Source organism: Canis lupus, chromosome 18, assembly GCF_003254725.2.
Source record: "Canis lupus dingo isolate Sandy chromosome 18, ASM325472v2, whole genome shotgun sequence".
Taxonomy (NCBI): domain Eukaryota; kingdom Metazoa; phylum Chordata; class Mammalia; order Carnivora; family Canidae; genus Canis; species Canis lupus.
In genome coordinates, this window is record NC_064260.1 from 46,339,152 (window position 1) to 46,356,495 (window position 17,344).

General features: G+C 62.3%; 1 protein-coding gene across 4 annotated transcripts; it reads left to right on the forward strand.

Annotated features, from left to right (window-relative positions):
- Nucleotides 1-503: 503 nt before the first annotated feature.
- Nucleotides 504-17,249, forward strand: TSPAN32 (tetraspanin 32). 4 transcript variants are annotated; one of them, XM_025451846.3, is made up of 9 exons: nt 504-605; nt 1,312-1,426; nt 2,211-2,308; nt 6,230-6,304; nt 11,926-12,027; nt 12,555-12,641; nt 14,230-14,313; nt 14,564-14,655; nt 15,119-17,249. In XM_025451846.3, exons 1-9 carry the CDS (start codon nt 531-533, stop codon nt 15,267-15,269), a joined length of 879 nt encoding a protein of 292 aa, XP_025307631.1. In that variant the 5' UTR covers nt 504-530; the 3' UTR covers nt 15,270-17,249. The 4 variants fall into 4 exon arrangements, with proteins under 4 accessions (XP_025307631.1, XP_025307633.1, XP_035557824.1 ...); XM_025451848.3 differs by lacking the exon at nt 14,230-14,313; XM_035701931.2 differs by lacking the exon at nt 12,555-12,641.
- The last annotated feature ends 95 nt before the right edge of the window (nt 17,250-17,344 follow it).

Sequence of the window (17,344 nt, forward strand, 5' to 3'; positions counted from 1 at the left end):
GTTGTCACAGAACATTCTGAATGATGTTTCCTCCTATGATGCCCCAATAATGATGTTCCAATCACATCCTGTCTCCCAAATTCCTCCAAAGATCAAGCCTTGGGCAGGATTCTCCTTGATTACTCCCAGGATGAGAAGTTCACCCTTTACCCAGACACCTTCCCTTTACTCACCACCTCCTCCCACTCCCTCCCAGGATGTGCTCTGAGGCCACATCAAGGACAAGGCCGCACCCTTGGGGGAGAGGGCTTGCACCCCAGGGGTCCTGGTGCCCCGGGGCCAGGGCTGGGGACAGCAGAGGGTGGCAGGAGCAGGCCTCACTGCCCCTCCCCTCCCCATCTTCCGCATCTTCCAGGGCGACCAGAAGCTCAGTTCTCTGGGTGTGTTAACAAATAGAGATACTGGCAGGGCACAGCCTACCTCCTGGGCAGTCAGCTGCAGTCTGAGGCCCCCACCCAGCTGGAAACCACAGTGGGCGGGGAGGGGCGGGGAGAGGAGGCGAGGAGAGGAGGGGAGAGGAGGGAGGAGAGATGGCCACCATGGGGCCCTGGAGTCGGGTCAGGATGGTCAAATGCCAGATGCTGGTCACCAGCTTCTTTGTCTTGGTAACAGGCTGGTCGGGTGGGAGAGGTGTTGGGGGAGGGGGGCCGTGTTAATGGACCTCTAGTACGGGAGTCCCCCCACACATACTCAGCCCTGCCCCTGGGACCTGCACCTGGGGCCTCCAGCAGGTGACTATTTTGGCAGGATGTCCCTGTGGGCCCCACCAGGCAGCATGGGGCCTAGACGAGGCCAGGGGGCCTTAGGTGGCTGGTGAACTGGTGTCAGAGGGGGGCGGGGAGAGGGGGCTGCTGGGTTTGGGGGGGCATTCCCCACGGTGCAGACAGGATGATGATCCAGGGTTCTGGGTCCTTGGAGAAACCACACAGTGACTGTATGTGGTAGGGGGAGGGTGGGGGATGTGTGTGCATGTGGCGGGCGGTGTGTGTCTGTGTGTATTGGGGTGTGTGTGCTGTGGGGGGGGCGTGTGTGCATGTAGTGGTATATCTGTGTGGTGGGGTGTCTGTGCGTGTGTTAGGGGGTCTGTGTGTGTGTTGGGGTATCTGTGTGTGTGGCGGGGTATCTGGGACAAGGCCTCCCGGAGACCATCCTACAGAAACACCCAGAAGTCCCAAAGCTGAGCCTGTCTCAAGCGAGACCATGAAGGTGGAGGGAGGTTGGTCGGGGGACTCAGGAGACCCAGACCTTGGTCTCTGGGGCCTCGTGTGGGTCCGGCCCTGCCCTCACACCCTGGGTCTGCCCCACCCCTAGCTGCTGGGCCTCTCTATGGCCACCTTGGCAGCCCTCACCTACTACGGGGCCCACTTTGCTGTCATCGGCCACGCATCCTCAGACAAGACCCCGTACGAGGCCATGCACCGCTGGAGTAAGTAGGGTCATGTGGCTCCTGTAGGGGAGGGGGCTTCGGGTGCAGAGGCCGTTGGGGAGGCATCCCAGGCTGGGGGTGTGGGGGCCTCCTAGGGGAGCTGGGCTGGGTTGATGGTGGGTCAGGTGGAGAGGGCCACCCTGGGGTTATCCACGGGGCAGAGCCAGGGGTCTGGGCCACAGCTCCCCCATCTACCTCCTGTCCCACTCTGAGAGCCTGGGGACAGGTGTCGGTGTCAGGTGGCATCCAGACGGCTTCAGTGTCCTAGAGGGCTTCCTCCAGAGCAAAGGGGCCTGGGCCTGGATGCCCGCCGGGGGCTAGGTCTCAGGCAAGAACACAGGGAACGGTTTACAGCCAAGGAGAGCTGCCGTGGAGGAAACTCAGCCCCTGCGGGGTCAGGCTATGCTCCCAGCCCAAGGCGTCCTGCCCCTCAGGCCCCAGGGTTTGACCCTAAAGCCTGAATCCTGGGGCAGGAAGCCTGGGCCTTGGGCCTGGACGATAAGAATGAACAGCCTGCACTCGCCCGGTGGCTTCTGAGATATCCAGCTCTCCCCCCTCCAAGGCTGGCCACGGGCAGGAAGCAGAAGTGGCGGGCAGGGCCTCTGGCCTCCCTCCCTCCGCCTTCTGAGCACTGGGGGGAGAGGGAGTGGGTGACGGGTGTCACAGCCCCGCCTGAGCAGGGCTCCTGGTCTGTCTACAGCTTCCAGAGGCCCCCCCACCCCAGGTGTCCCCTCGAGTTGGACACTGATGCAGGCCAACCTTCCTCCTCTCTGTCCCCACTCAGCCTTCTACGCCGGCATCAGCCTGGCCGGGCTCCTGACAGTGGGCGCCGTGCTGGGTGCTGCAGCCACCATGAGGGAGGCGGGAGGCCTCATGGCTGGGGTGAGTTCTCCCTCCCTCCCCCCCACCCTGGGATGGGATCAAGAACGGGCAGGGCGGTGAGCCCAGAGAGCTGCCCACCCCTCCACCATGTCCCCACAGAAAGAGGCTTGCAGGGTGAGCGCCACCCAGGACCCCGCCTACCCCAGCCAACCAGGGCCCCTCTGCCAGGCCCTGCTTCACCCCAACTTCCGCAGGGTGGGGTAAGGAGGGCAGAGCAGGCCCTCCTGGGCCTGGGGGCCATCGTCAAAGGCCCGGGGAGGGTCTGGTTCTGCTACACTGGGGGCTCTGGGAATGCTTTCCATTTCCTGTCACTGAGGCCACCAGGGAAAGCAGGAAGCCCCTCCACAGACTAAATTACCTGGAGGTCTGGGCTCGAGTGGGACCCCAAGGGGGCCTGGAGCCTGCACTGCTCCTGTGTGACTGTGGAGAGGCTCTGCCTTCCCCCCAACTTACCCCCATTCCTGCTCATCCCCTTGGGCCCGTCTTCGTCCCCCTGGCTGTCCTGTTGCTCCACCTGCCACCCCTGCCTCCCTGAGATCCATCCATCCTGCCCCCTCGGGGCACAGGCCATCCTCTCCTATGGGAACCTGGGCTCCCACCTGCACCCTGCAGCCCCCTGGCACCTGCCCGCCCTGCTTGCGGCCCCCCAGAACTCCTCGCCCAGCCTGGACCCAAGGACCTGGAGGTGGAGGTTCTGCAGAACCAGCCAAGAGGGTCCTTGGCTCCGTGCAGGACGGGAATCAAAGGCGAGCCAGACTAAGTGAACGCAGAGTGTACCAAATAGCGTGAGTGAGGGACATTGTCACAGACAAGTGTCAGTGACTCAGAAGGAACAGGCAGGGGAGTCTCTCCATCACTTGGGCTTGGGGGTTTACATTGGAAAGGGGTCCAGGGTAGGCGTCCTTCAGGAGGCCAGGGAGGGGTCTGATCAAAGGCAAGCAACAGGTGGACATTAGGAGTCATTCACAGACCCGACGGTAGGGAGCCAATGGCAGCGTCCGCCCTGGCTTATTCGACGCTAATGTCCTGGGACACGATGGGGGTTTGGTTCTTCCTAAATGTTATCAGGTGTCCGGGGGGCCCAGGGCCACAGTCAGACATCTACTAAGTTTCTCACCTCCCCCTGGGAGTGGGAGCCCAGCTTCTTGGGTCTACGAGGGGGGTCAGAGAGCGGGGTACCTGGGACCGTGCAGAGAAGCGGTAGAGAGAGGGAGCCTTTCTAAACCCGAGTCCCTGCAGCTCCCCCATCTCACTGTCTCCTTGCAGCTGCCCCCGACTCCCTTGGCCCCCTCCAGCCACGAGACCCCCACTCTCCTGCCCGCAGGCCCCACCCCACCCTGTGAGCTGGGCTCCCTGAGGGTCAGCAGGTTCCAGTCCAGCCTGCGTCAGCAAATGTTTGAGGAATGACACCTGCTTTGTAAACTTCTGCAGGAGCAGGGACACCGTCATCTCCTGAAGCTGCAGCCCTAGGTGGCTAGGCTGGGGTGGACCCAGAGGAGCAGAGCGGGAGCAGACAGGGGGCCCCCATGGGCTGGTGGGCCAGGCAGGGCAGGCGGTGCGGGAGGTCCGTCCGCGGCCAGGAGTCAGGGAGGGTGGGGAGGCCCAGTGGGAGCTGAAGGGGCAGGTGGATTGTCCCCCTGGAGCGGAGCCCTAGGCTTGGGGCCTGCCAGAGGGGCGCGCAGGGCTGGCAGGCAAGGCTGTAGCAGGGCCGGCTGAGGCCTGCAGAGTCCCGCGTTGGGGCGGCGGTGTTGCCACCAGGGGACGCCGTGGTGCTGGGCCCAGGCTGTAAGCTCCAGCAGGCGGAAGGTGCTCCCATCCCCAGGCTCCCGCACCAGGCTGCCTGGCTCCCGCCTGGCTCTTCCCAGCCCAGACGCTAAAGGGAGGCGCAGCCCTGGTCTGAGGGCCTGCAGACTGCACTACAGGTCGGGGATTGGGCTGTGGGAGCCACAGGCTGCACCCAGACCCTGCCCTGGTCCCCAGCCTGATGACCCCGAGCGGCCTGCACGCCTGCATTTTCATGCGTCCATGGCGTCTGGCACGTCTGTGCGTCTGTATGTAGTGGTGTATGTGGAGGGACGAGCAAGCAGGGAGACCCTTGACGTGCTGGGGCGCCTGGCGGCCGTCCCCCCTCTTCCTGCCCCCACCTCCTCCGGCCTCGCCCCACACAGGCCTCTCCAGCAGGAAATTGCCCGGCTGCTGGAGCAGAGCTAGCAGGGGCGGCTGATTTATTTATGCATTTTATTTACAAGGAGCAAGAAAACACGGGGCTGGACCCAGCTGCACCCAGCAGCCCCCTGCCTCCCAGGCCCTGGGAAAGCGAGATGAGCCTCACCCGAGGCCCTCTCTGCAGGCCTGTGGGTGGAGGTGGGGAGATGACTGGCCCTCTCCTGAGGCATGAAATGATTTCTGGAAAATGCTGGTCCCCTGGGCTGGCTCAGGGCCTTGAGCCTGGAGGCAGTGTTGAGCGATGGTTTCCAGATGGAGAAGGAGGCCCTCAGCCAGCCAGGAGGAGGAGGAGAGGGAGGAAGAAGGAAGAGGAGGGGAGGGAGGAGGAGAAGGAGGGAGGAGGAAGGAGAGGGAGGAAGGGAGGGGAAGGGGGAGGAGGAAGGCGAGGAGGGAGAGGGAGGAGCCATGTCCTGGAGACAAGGCCCCGCAGGCGCCTGGGCAGGCAGGAGGAGCAGAAGGCAGAGCCAGAGGCCCTGTGCCCACACCAAGACTCGGGGCTGGCGGAGTGGCCCGCTCTTTCTCGGCGCCTGGCGTGACTGTTTCTTTGTCCTGGCCTGGCCCAGCCAGTGTCTGTGTGTTGGTCTGTCTCTCCATTCCGCTGGTCATCCATTCTCCTGGGTGTCACCCAGCGATGAGGCCCCTGGCTGGGGAGAACCCGGCCCCTGGTTGCCCCAGGCTGTGGACAGGCCAGGCAGGGGTGATGTGTCAGCCCAGCCAGTGACGCAGAGCATGGGGCAGCGGTGCTCTCACAAAGCCCGCGTGGTGGGGAGGAGGTGATGTAGACACATCACCCTCCGGACACCTAGGCAGCAGCCAGATGAACTGCCCAGAGCAGGACACATGGCCGGAGACCCAGGTCTGAGGGTCACCAGCAGGCCGGTGGCCGGTCAAGCTCTGGGTGGGGACGACTCCCCAGGGCAGCATATAGGTGGAGGCTCCTAGTCTGGGGTGACCCTCTGAAACTGCCAACAAAAGAGCCCTGAGCGTGTGCAGTTCTCAGGAGAGGGGTCCCTAAGATTCCGGGCTTCTGCACGCAGGAGGCTCAACAGCTCCAAACTCCTGACCAACAGAAAGAAGGGCACTGTGGGGCTGCTGGGGATGGGAAGACATTCCTCCAGAGAACTCCCATCTCCAATACTGGGGTGCAAGCCGGCAGTGAGTCAGGCGGCTGCACAGGGTTCGCCCTACCCTACCTTGGGATGCCCCATCTGCCCTGCTCCAACTAGCCAGAACCGTGGGAGTCCAGCTGAAGAGGCTGGCGCTCCACCCAGAGGCACGTTCCAGAAGGTGGAAGCAAACCAGCTGTCTCTGCTGGGAACCTGCAGAAAGCCCCCCCGGGGCCAGGGCAGCGGCAGCCCCAGAGCCACTCCGCCCACCTGGACCCTCCTAAAGTGCAGATCCTCAGGCTCAGTGCCCACCCCTAGAAGCAGCCCCAGAGGGCGAGGGGCTCCATCATCCTGGGGACTGCCTCCCTCTCTGGGGGCGGGGATGTGGCTCTGCCATTGATGTGCCCTTGGGAGCCAGAACGGGCAACAGGGGGAGACCTCCCAAAACAGGGAAGAAGGGATGGGAACAGTGTGCCCGCAGCCCAAGCTCTCTCCTGTGGACAGCAGCCTGAGGGGAGGGTCTGCTGGCCACCTGGAGGTGGCCCGCCCGCCTGGCTGTACACCATGACCCGTGGCTCCTCTGTCCCAGGGCTTCCTGTGCTTTGCCCTGGTGTTTGGTGCCCTGGTGGAGGTGGCCTTCTGGAGATTCCACAACCCCACCCAGGTGAGTGCCCGGCCCTGCCCCCCTCACACAGCAGAGTGGTACCTGAGCCCATAAAGTCACCCCTCCACAGGGGAGAGACCACTCTGGGGGGACGTCCTCTGCGTGAAGGTGGGGTGGGCTTCTTTGGGGCTGGGGCAGGAGCTTCCAGGGAAAAGGGAGCAGGTACAGGCCTCAGAGCCCCTCCCACCCCCTACAAGGCCCCCCAGCCCTGCCCCTTGCTGGGCCCAGGAGTTCAAGAGGGGAAGAAGAGCAGGGGGAGGAGGGTCCCGGCTGACCTGTGGTGTTGACTACAGGGGTCACTGTTCCAGAAACTGGCCCAGAAGGGGCTGTGCTTCCAACCAGGTCCTGCCACTGTCTGGGTCCCTTCCCCAGGAAGACAGCCACCCTTCAGTCCTGGAGTAGAGCTTCCATGTTGGTGGTGACTGGGACTGTGATGCCCATGGTCATGGTGGGGTGGACACCTCCTCAGGAGGTGGTGCCTGCCTTCCTTCATCTATCCATCCATCCATCCATTCTTCCTTCTGTCCATCCATCCTTCCATCCATCCGTCTTTCCTTCCATCCATCCATCCATCCATCCATCCATCCATCCATCCATCCATCCGTCTGTTCTTCCATCCATCCATCTGTCCTTCCATCCATCCATCCATCCATCCATCCATCCATCCTTCCTTCCTTCCTTCCATTCATCCATCCTTCCTTCCACCCCACCCACCCACTGAGCTCACGTTCTCTGGGTGCTTGCTGGCTCAGCAGGACATCAATGCACTCAGTGTGAGAGGGCCCCTGTCCCATTTTGGGAGGTCGGGGGAGGCCCCAGCTCAGGGATAATGTAGTCACTAGGGCCACAGCCCCCAGAGAGCATACATGAGCAGGGCTTGAAGTCTGACCCAGGGGAGTGGGGCAGGGCCACAGCTTGGAGAACCCTGGGGGGCACTGGGGCCAGAGCAGCCAGGCCCTCCACAAATTCTGTCTGAATTCAGGGCCCCGAGATTGAGCAGAGAGGCTGCCCGGGGAATGGGACTGGCCAGTGCCTGTGTGGAGCTGGCCCCTTCAAGACCAGGGTCAAGGCCAGGATGCCTGTCTGAACAGAGGAACTGGGTACCCAAGAGGCTTAGAGAGAAGGGCCCCAGCAGGATCATGTGTAGGGGGCAGCCCCTAGCCCAGCTGCTCCCAGGCTGAGGCCTGAGGGACAAGGCCAGTCTCCAGCAGTGGACGAGATCCTGGTGGCCCTGGGCCTACATTCACCTGTGAGAGTCCAGACCCAGGCAAGACCCTCAGGGCAGCCTGAGAAGCCACGGAGCCAGCAGGTGCAGCCATAGAAGGAGAGGAGGACCTGTCTGCCCTGGCTTTCTGTGATCCCCAGCAATGCATCCTCTCGCTGGGCCTCAGTTTCTCCATGTCCTCCACAAGGACCAGCCCAGGAAAACCAAGGCCAGTCTGCCTGAAATGTACTCAGTTTCTGGCAAAACACTGTGCAAGCAGCAAGTGACAGGCCTGATATCCTGCCCATGTGTCTCAGGCCTCAGTGGCCCCTGGCCTCTCTGTCACCCCCGCCATCCCCCTCCTCTCCCACCCATGATGGTCATGCAGGGGGCAGAGACTCGCAATGGGCAGGTGGGTCAGGACACTGGGCCAGGACACTGGGCCTGCTTTGTACCATGTACTTTCAGCTGTGTGATACCCTCTCCGGTCCTGACTTCCCTGCCCTCAGAAATGGGCCTCGTTTCCCCCTCTCTATGCTCCTTGGATCCATGAGGCTGAGTCACCAGGCTGAGCCTCGTGGTCCTGCAGGGAGGTGCTCAGGCCAGGGGGCACACAGCCAGGTTTCCCTGGCATAACGGGGGCAGGAGAGTCCAGGAGGATCCAGCCCACCACCCAGGGCACATTGCCCTGAGTCAATGCCTCTTCCTCTTCCCTGCCCAGGATTTCCCCACACTGCCCACAATGCCCCTAGCATCATCTGGGGTCGTGCCCCCGTGACCAAGTAGGAAAAACTACATTTCCTCTGGCTGTAAGACTCTTGGAGGGCCTTGGTGCCCCCACAAGGTGACCTCGGCCCCTGGTGGGGTTGGCCAGCAGGCTTGCCCCAGGAGAGCCAGGTGGGCTAGCAATTCCCATCCACCAATCTGGCCCATTCTGGGTCTGGATCCCAGTGTGGGTGGTCCCAGTCAGGCCAGCAACCAGGGTGCCCTGGGGCCCCAGGCAGGTCTCCTGAGGATGGATACATCAGTCCTCTCTGCTCTGACACAGAGCCCCAAATCCTGGGTTCAGTAGGGGAGGGGCCATGCAGGGGCCACAGGCCATAGGCCAGCTGGGGATCCTACTCTGAGAAGGGGAGGGGGTGGAAGCAGACAGCTCCCAGCGGGGCCTCTTCTCCATCCCATCTTCAGCCACCAGCCCCTACAATATCATCTGATCTGGCTCTCAGGCCTCAGTTTTTGGCTTTGCCTGACCCCACCTGGGCGCTGGGGCCTCCTCCCATGCCCGAGGCCTGGTGGGCCCCATCCACCTCCCAGTACAATCTGCACGTGTGTCCAGGCCCATGGGGGCACACAGGTGGCCTGGGCAATGGACCCTGGCTTCACTCTCTAGGGTCAACCTCTCTATCTGGTCCCTTCGGGCAACCAGCTGCCTTCCCAGGCCTCAGCCTCCACCCGTGTGGAAGGGGCAGGGAGACCGAGACCAATGCGGGGCTGCCACACAGCAGGAACAGGGCTGGTGTAGGGCTTGGTGGGACTATTACAGAGGTGTCTGGGCTGGCATGGGGGGGTGCCTTCCATCCTGGGTCTCCCCCGGGGATCCGAGCAGGCCCTTCAGCCGAGGATGCTCCCAGCCCACATAGGTCCTTGCCCCAGGCTCTTTTGTCCTCCAAGGTCCTGCTGGCAGCCCAGTGACCAGAGACAGCCAAAAGGCCAGCCTGCTCACCAGAGGTGTGGGCGGGCCCCCTCACCCCCACCGTCCCCCTGCATCTCTTTGGACAACCCCCCACTAAGATATCCTGAAATACCGGGTCCAGATAGCAGCCCAGGGCAGCCCCACAGATGGGAAGCCAGAGATGCAATCAGAAGGGACCCACCACGTGGTTCTGTGGCCTCAAACCAGGCTGCAGTCCCTGGGGGGGCTGTGAGGGGGTGCATCCACCACTCGCAGGGTTTTCCAGTGGCCACTCTGCTGGGGCACACAGAGCCCAGAACTGGTGAGGGCCAGCATGCAGGGCCATGTGGTGAACACAGAACCCAAGGGGGCCACAGCTCCCCTGCCCCCTGACGCACCTGCACCAAGCAGTGAACTGCACCTGCACCAAGCCTGGTCTGAGTCCTAATTCATGCAAAGATTAAGTACAGCAGTGCAAGGACAAGTGTTCTTGGTGGCTCCCTGAGGTCAGTCTCTCCTCCCTGACCATCCCACCCCTGTGCAGGCTCAGGCCAGAGCTGACCCTTGAGCCCACAGGCCTGTCTGCAGACCACTTGCAGGTCACCACAGGCCACCTGGGGGCCGTCCACACTTGCTGGAGTGTCCCCAGCCCCGGCAGCCTCAGTAGGCAATGGCAATCAGGCAGGGCACAGAGACTCACAAAGCCCAGAGTGATGGAGGGGTGCACCATGGGGAGCTGCAGGTATCTGAGACGTGCTGTCTGAGGGGCAAGCAGTCAGCAGCCCCAAGATCCTCTCTACCCTTGATGCCCCACATCCATCCTGGGAGGCACCTCTGAAGTCCTGGAAGCTGGGCTTAAGGAGGGAGGACCAAAGAGCTGGTGGGGCCTGGTGGCCTCCAAGACCCTGAGGCCCACCCCAGCTTTCTCCTGGAGAAACACGGCCTAGACTCCTAGAGCACCCCCAAACCCAGTAATGGGAGACAGAGGCTCAGGCCTGTGGAAAAAGTCCAGCCTGTGCCCACTCCCAGGCCTGGGGGTCTTGGGCAAGGGATATGGCTTTGCAGGATCTGCTTCTTGGCCTGAAGCAGGGGTTTGCGATCCCTGCTTCTGGAGTGATGGGGACAGACCCAGGTCCACACACGTCCTTATGCCAATGTTATGATAGTGAGAGCTGGCCACAGGGCACCTGGCTACTCCCTGGGCCCTAGTGGGGGAGACGGAACTGGGAGGGTGGTCTGAGCTGGCCTCTTTGTCTCAGCCACTTGTCCGCTGATCCCAGGCCCCCTCTGCTAGGCCCCCAGCCTCACTGGGACCCCTCCCACGAAGACACAGAGGGCTCCTGGTCTCAGCTTCATTTTAAACTTGAGGAAACAGGACAGCCGCAGTGGCCCAGCAGTTTAGCGCCACCTTCGGCCCGGGGTGTGATCCTGGAGACCCAGGATCCAGTCCTGTGTCGGGCTCCCTGCACAAAGCTTGCTTCTCCCTATGCCTGTGTCTCTGCCTCTCTCTCTCTCTCTCTCTTTCTCTCTGTCTCTCATGAATAAATAAAATAAAATCTTAACAAAAATAATAAACTTGAGGAAACAGGCAGAGAGAGGGCCACTAGCCAGGCCACTGCAGCAGCAGTGGCCAGCTCTAAGGCCTGTCCTCCAGCCCAGGACGTGCCTGCCTCCCAGCAGGGTGGCTGGAAACCAGCTGACCCAGTTTGGGATGACTTGCAGTGCAATGTCTCAATGGGAGGGCCAGTTAGTGCCAGAAGTGGGGGCGGGGTGGGGATGAAAGCCCCTCTGGTTCCTGCTGAGGCCTGGGGGCTGTGGACACAGCCTTGCCAGAGTAGGCACAGGCATCTGTTTACCCCCAGCTCTCGAGGGTGGCCCTGAGCTGCCATCACTGTGTCCCAGCCATAAAGCATGGCACAGCACAGGGTGGGAAAAATGGCAAGGGAGGGCTCAGGGTTTCTGAGAAGGGACAGGAGGCATCAGAAGGCTGGGGGCTCAGAGAAGCCTGGCCTGTGCCAGGAGACTGTTGACTCCAGAGCAGTCAGGGAAGCCTTCCTGCAGGAGGTGAGATTCCAGTTTGTCTTTGGAGGACTAACTTGGCAAGTGTTGGCATTTGGGAGGAAGCGGCATGAGCAAGGGCAGGAGAAGGTACTTAGGAGGGTGGAGTCAAAGAGGTCTGAGTGATGTTGGGATGTGAAGTGAAGGCAGCCCCCAGCCAGGCCCCTAGCAACACCTTCCTTCCCCATTATCCGCCTCATCTGCCCAGAGCTGGCCCTGGATGCCCACGGCTCCTTTGGTCAAGGGTCTTACCTGGAGCCCAGCCACCTGGGGCTTTTTGACACCCACCAGGTGGTTCTGGGGAGCTGAGCTCCTGGTGGGAAGCTCCCCCACCCCTGCCTTCTCTGCCCAGGCCCGATCAACAGCTGTAGGGTGGACACTTCCCTCGGCCAGGCCCTCCTTGCTCCAGAAGACCAGAGCTGGAGGTGCGCGGTGGGGCTGGGGCTCTGGCATATTGTGTGGGAACCCTGCCCCAGCCCTGTGGCAGCAGTGGCCAGGCCTGTTGGGAGAGGTCCCCACAGCTGAGGTCCGGGAGCTGCGGTGACCAGCCTCCCAGGAGATCTGGGCTCTGCCCTCGGGGAGCCCTGCCTTGTGGGAGGAGGAGGACCTGGGCCGGGCTCTACATTTCTGGGAGCTGTATCCGGAAGGAATGGGCTTCTGGTGAAGAGATCCCCGATTTCCGCGCAGGTGGAGGATGCTGTTTTGGACACTTACGACCTGGTGTATGACCAGGCGGTGAAGAACGTGTCTGGCACCCCACAGCAGCAGCTGGTGGCCATTCAGGACACGGTGAGCATGTGGGTGTCAGCCTCCGCTCAGAGTCCACTAGCCTCGCAGGCCACCAACGCCCTCTGGGGTGAGGAGGGATGTACACAACCTCTCATCCTCTCTCTCTGACCATGGCAGGGCTGGCCACCTGACCTGGGGGCCCCAAAGCAAAATGAAAAGGTTTCTTGCCCCCAAATGATCAGGAACTTCCAGTTGGTGACAGCACAGCATTAAGCAGGGCCCCAGTGGCCACAGGGTCGCAGCCCTGGTGGCTGGCCCTGGCAGATGTGCCGTCCACTGGGCTGGGGGGTGTGCAGTGGAGGGATGGGACGAATTTGCAGGGAATGACGGTCCCAGCCCTGTGTGTATGGAGATGCCATGGGGGTAGGGTGGCCGGACTGCCCCGTGCCTGGCGCCCCCGCAGACACAGCACATGGCCCTGGCCTGTGGGGATGGCCCTGCTGGACCCCCACCGCCACCCTGTGGCCCCTCATGCTGTTCTTGCATCTGCCCCACATTGAACACCCGTCCCTCCCTATGTCCTGCAGTTCCTGTGCTGTGGCAAGAACTCTCCTTTCAGCCTCCTGGGGGACCTGGAGGTCAGCCTGTGTCAGGGAGAGGAGGCAGCCAGACAGGTGAGGCCTGGTAGCCGTGCACTCCGTCCCTGGGCCTCCCCGCCCCAGACCCAGGCCACCCGCACTCTGTAGGGCTCCTGGAGGCGGTAGTGAGGACTGGACTGGACCCCCAGCTCCTTCACCCCCTCACACGGCTCCAGTCTGGGCTCCCCTAGGCCAGGCCTGCTCTTGGAAGCCTCCAGAAGCACAGGGGGCGGGGAAAGACAGACACTGGTCTGGAGGGCACTCCTCCAGAAGGAGCCGGAAGGGCATTCCATGGAGGGGACAGGGAGTGGCAGTGGCAGGCAGGGGCAGGGAAGTCCCTTCTTCCCCATGGCCCAGAGAGGGGCCTGGCACCTCCTCCAGCTCCCCCCACCCCTGCCTCTGCCCGCCCTCCAGCTCCCCTCCCCCGCAGTCCAGGAAACAAACCCACCCCTATCTCTGGGAGAGAGGCTCCTGGCTGCCCTCCAACAACCAGACAGGACTATGCAAATGGCTTCTGGCCCAGCAAGGGAGGGAGCCGAGCTGCGCCACTGACCCTAGAAGGGCGGTGTGCAGGGGAGGGGCGGGTGTAGAGGAGGGCCTAGCATGCCTGGGAGGGGGCTGAGTGTTCATGCCTCCCAGGGAGAGGCTTCAGGTGCCCATCTGCAAAGTGGGGCAAGGGGTGGCTCTGTGATCCTGTGAATGGCAGGGTCCCCACCGTAAAGGCCACGGAGGGTGGGCGTGGGCCCTGGAGCCACCCTTGGCGGGGGGTGGGGAGAGGTGGAGATGGAGTCCTGTGGGGTGGTCAGGCCCCTGGCTGCCTACCGAGAGGAAGTGTGCCCACTCGGGGAGGAGGGGCCGGTTAGGAGCCATGATCACACAGGGCACCCAGGCGGGCTGCAGGGCTGGGGCCCGAGGCCCCTGGGACCATTTCCGGTGGCCCCCAGAGGCCAGATGTCCCGACCTCCAGGCCAGCTAGTCAGTCCTGTGGCCCAGGTGTGAGCTGGGGCAGGACTCCAGCCGGGGCAGAGGCCCAGGTGGCAGCGAGGAGGCTGGAGGGCCCAGACCCTGTCCAGTAATGTGTGGACAGATGGACGCATGAACAGACACCACGCTAGCCCCCTCCCGCTCTGCTCTCGGATGTCCTGCTGTGCTTCCTTCTCCCAGCCTGCCCCAAATCCTAACGTTTTCCCCCAAGCCAAATGCCACCATCCAAGTGGTCCTGAGATGTGCTGGTCACCTCCCTCTGACCGGAGAGAGACCCTCTGTGGGTGCCATGCCCTGGGGACGCGCTGAAAGTCGGGGCTGGGGCAAGAGGCTAGGATGGCCCAGGACCCCAGGCCCACCCAGCAGCTCTGCCTCTGCCCCCTGCTCACAGGCCCTGGGCCGGCTCCCTGGCTGACGTCCCCTAGTTTTGGCCTGTCTGTAGTGCCTTCCCCCAGAACTCTGGAGTGGTGGGTGGTCCACCCCAGCCCCCACCGACTTCCCATCACCCTAGCCTTTGGCCTAGGTGGGCACAGCAGGCCGTGCCTTGATGGAGCCCTGTCACCCTGGGCAGGGAAGGGCAGGGAGGGGCAGGGAGGGGCAGCTGAGTGGGCGCTGTGCAAGCTGCCCTTCCTCTACTCAGGACTGCCTGGTGGGGATCAGGAGCTTCCTGAGGATGTACGGAAACATCGCCTCCATCCTGACCGGCATCGGCCTCGCCGCCATGGTACTCTCGCCCTCCCTCAGCCCCCTTCCCACCTCCTGCCCCTCCACCTGCCGGTCCCCCACCACAGTGGAGGGCAGTATCTGCTCTGGGAGGCTGCTGACCCCAGGGAGACAGTCTGCGGGTGACAGCACCTGCCTCACTGCCTTCCCTGGACAACAGGAGCCCTGCAGAGGCCAGGGCCTGACGAGGCAGGCAGGGCGCCCCTCCCGGGAGCCAATGGTGCTGACGCAGACGCCTCCGCCATCCGCAGGTGTACGCGATGCTGCTCAGCTCCTTTCTCTGGTTCGCCATCCGCTCTGGCTGCAGCTTGGATCGCAAGGGCAAGTACACGCTGAGCCGGAGGTAGGCCCCCCGCCTGCCCACACCCCACCTCATCCCCCCAGGGGCAGAGGCCGGCAGCAGGTGGAGGGGGCTGGGTGCTCAGGCTGGCTCCCTGGCCCGAGAGCACTGGCTCTGCCCACCTCTGGGATGCCCTTGCTCACCCCCAGCCGGCTGGGGCCCCTGGGCCTGGAGCCCAGGGTGATTCTCTAGGGTAGGTGCTTCAGGGGTCGCTGGCCACATGGAGGGAGGGGGGCAGCCAGGGAGATGCCAGACCAGTATGCACTCTTACAGTCCACGGAGAACCCCATCTTGTCGCCCCACCCCCCACCAACACCTGACCTCTCAAGTGCTCCCCATGTGCAAGGACCAGGGGGATCCCAGACCCAGACCCCCAGGCCCTCTGCCCTGCCCTCCAGGGCCCCTTTCTGCTCAGGCATCCTACCTGGCTGCAGTGCACAGCCTCATGGTCCCCTCTGCTTCCCAGAGCCCCCGACTGCCAGCCCCAGGAGCCCAGCTTCTTCCGACACTCCCCGGGGTGGCCTGTGCTCCAGCATCCCACTGAAGTGGATGTTCCCCACGGCCACCTGGGTGCAAGCAGCCCGTCGGGTGGCCCTCAGCTGCTCCAGGACAGCTGACACCGTTTGAACCACCTGTCCCGCCACCTGTGTGCCCAAACATGAGTCTTCCACGGAGGATGTGGGGTGTTTTGTGCCACATGGTAGAGAGACGGGGGAGGAGGAGGAGGCTGGCCCACATCAGCAGGCTTCATCTCATCAGACAAAAGGATTATGGGTCACTCACAGACTCTGTGGGATCAGGCTGGGAAGTGGTCAGAGAAGCCACAGGGCAGGCTTGATGGGACACTGTGCTTAGTCTCACGAGGCCAGAGCCCAGGGGCGCGTGGGGCTGGGCTCCCCACTCACTGCAGGCTCCGCGTTGGCAGAGCACAGGTGCAGTGTAGGAGAGACGGCCCCCCTCCTTGCCAGCCGTCAGCGGGGCCTGCCCTCTACTCCCTGAGACCATGTCCTTCTCACGAGAGGCCTTCCAACTTCCCCCACCCTGGCGGCAGCAGAGCGCTCTGCATCATGGGTCCCTGTGGCTGCGTGAGGTTACCCCCCCCCCCCCCGCAACCTCCTCGCCTCAGGCACAAACCTCACATTTCCAGGGACACTGTGTCTGCAGGTGCCAGGACTTGAGGCAGGACATTTGGTGTGAGTGCAGGAGGGCGCTATACAAGTTCCAGGAGCCAGGCCGCCCCCTGGGACACCCAAACCACCTCTCCAATAAGTTCTCTAACCATCCCCGAGGGTGTACCCCCAGCACCTAGCAAGACCAACAAAGGGGGTTGGTCCTCCAAAACAGAAGGACCGTTCTGTGATAGGCAGCTGCAAAAGTGACACCGTGACAAATACCCACCTCAGTAGCCCCCTTGTGTCTCCAGTGCCGCACCTGCATGTGCACACACACACGCACTCTCGCCTAATGTAGTGCCAGCGGCGCTCCTCCAGCTGAAGACCTTGTCCCCAGACCAGGACACCCCAGAGTCTCACCGGTCCTGCCTTCGGGGACAGAGGGTCTCTGGCCATGTGCACTGCCCCTCTGGTCCCGTGCTGGTCAGCCTGCCTCCTACAGCTCTCAAAGTATATTTTAAAGATAACAACTAGCCATGCCCATGTCCTCTGCACAGCAATGGTGGGGTGAGAGGAAAGAGGAGGGGATTTAATTAAATCCTGTAAACCAGGGACTCAGTGGGGTGGGAATGTCTAGATGGTCATTAAGAAATGGGATGATAGGGATCCCTGGGTGGCTCAGCGGTTTAGCGCCTGCCTTTGGCCCAGGGCCTGATCCTGGAGACCTGGAATCGAGTCCCATGTCTGGCTCCCGGCATGGAGCCTGCTTCCCCCTCTGCCTCTCTCTCTCTCTCTCTCTCTCTCTCTCATGAATAAATAAATAAGATCTTTAAAAAAAAAAGAAAGAAGAAAAAGAAATGGGATGATAGGGCAGCTCTGGTGGCCCAGTGGTTTAGCACCGCCTTCGGCCCAGGATGTGATTCTAGAGACCCGGGATCAAGTCTCACATCGGGCTCCCCACAGGGAGCCTGCTTCTCCCTCTGCCTGTGTCTCTGCCTCTCTCTCTCTGTTACTCTCATGAAAAAATAAATAAAATCTTTAAAAAAAAAAAAAAGTAGTGGGATGATAAACAGACGGTAGTGGGAGAAGATGCCCAATACAGCACCATCGAGGCTGGGCAGGGCCCAAGGGACTGGACGCCCTGCTGCTGACCCACCGATGCCAGCTTGAAGGATCATGGGAGCTGAGGGAAAGCAGACCTGGGAGTGCCCGGGGGCGATAATTAGACACTGGATCATGATAAAGATTGACTGGGTGCCTGGGTGGCTCAGTTGGTGAAGGGTCTGCCTTCAGCTCAGGTCGTGATCCTAGGGTCCTGGGATCAAGTCCAGCATTGGGCTCCCTGCTCAGCAGAAAATCTGCTTCTCCCTCTCCCTCTGCTCCTCCTCCCTGCACCTGCTCATGTGCTCTCTCTCTCCTGTGCTCTCTCTTTCTTTCTCTGGCTCACACTCTCTCAAATAAGTAAATAAAAATATTTTTTAAAAATGTTAAGACTGATGGAGGGCCAGACTGATGGATCCCTGGGCCCTCCCTCCCTGGGGTGGAGAATAGAAGTTCCCAGGCTCCTAGACACAGGAACC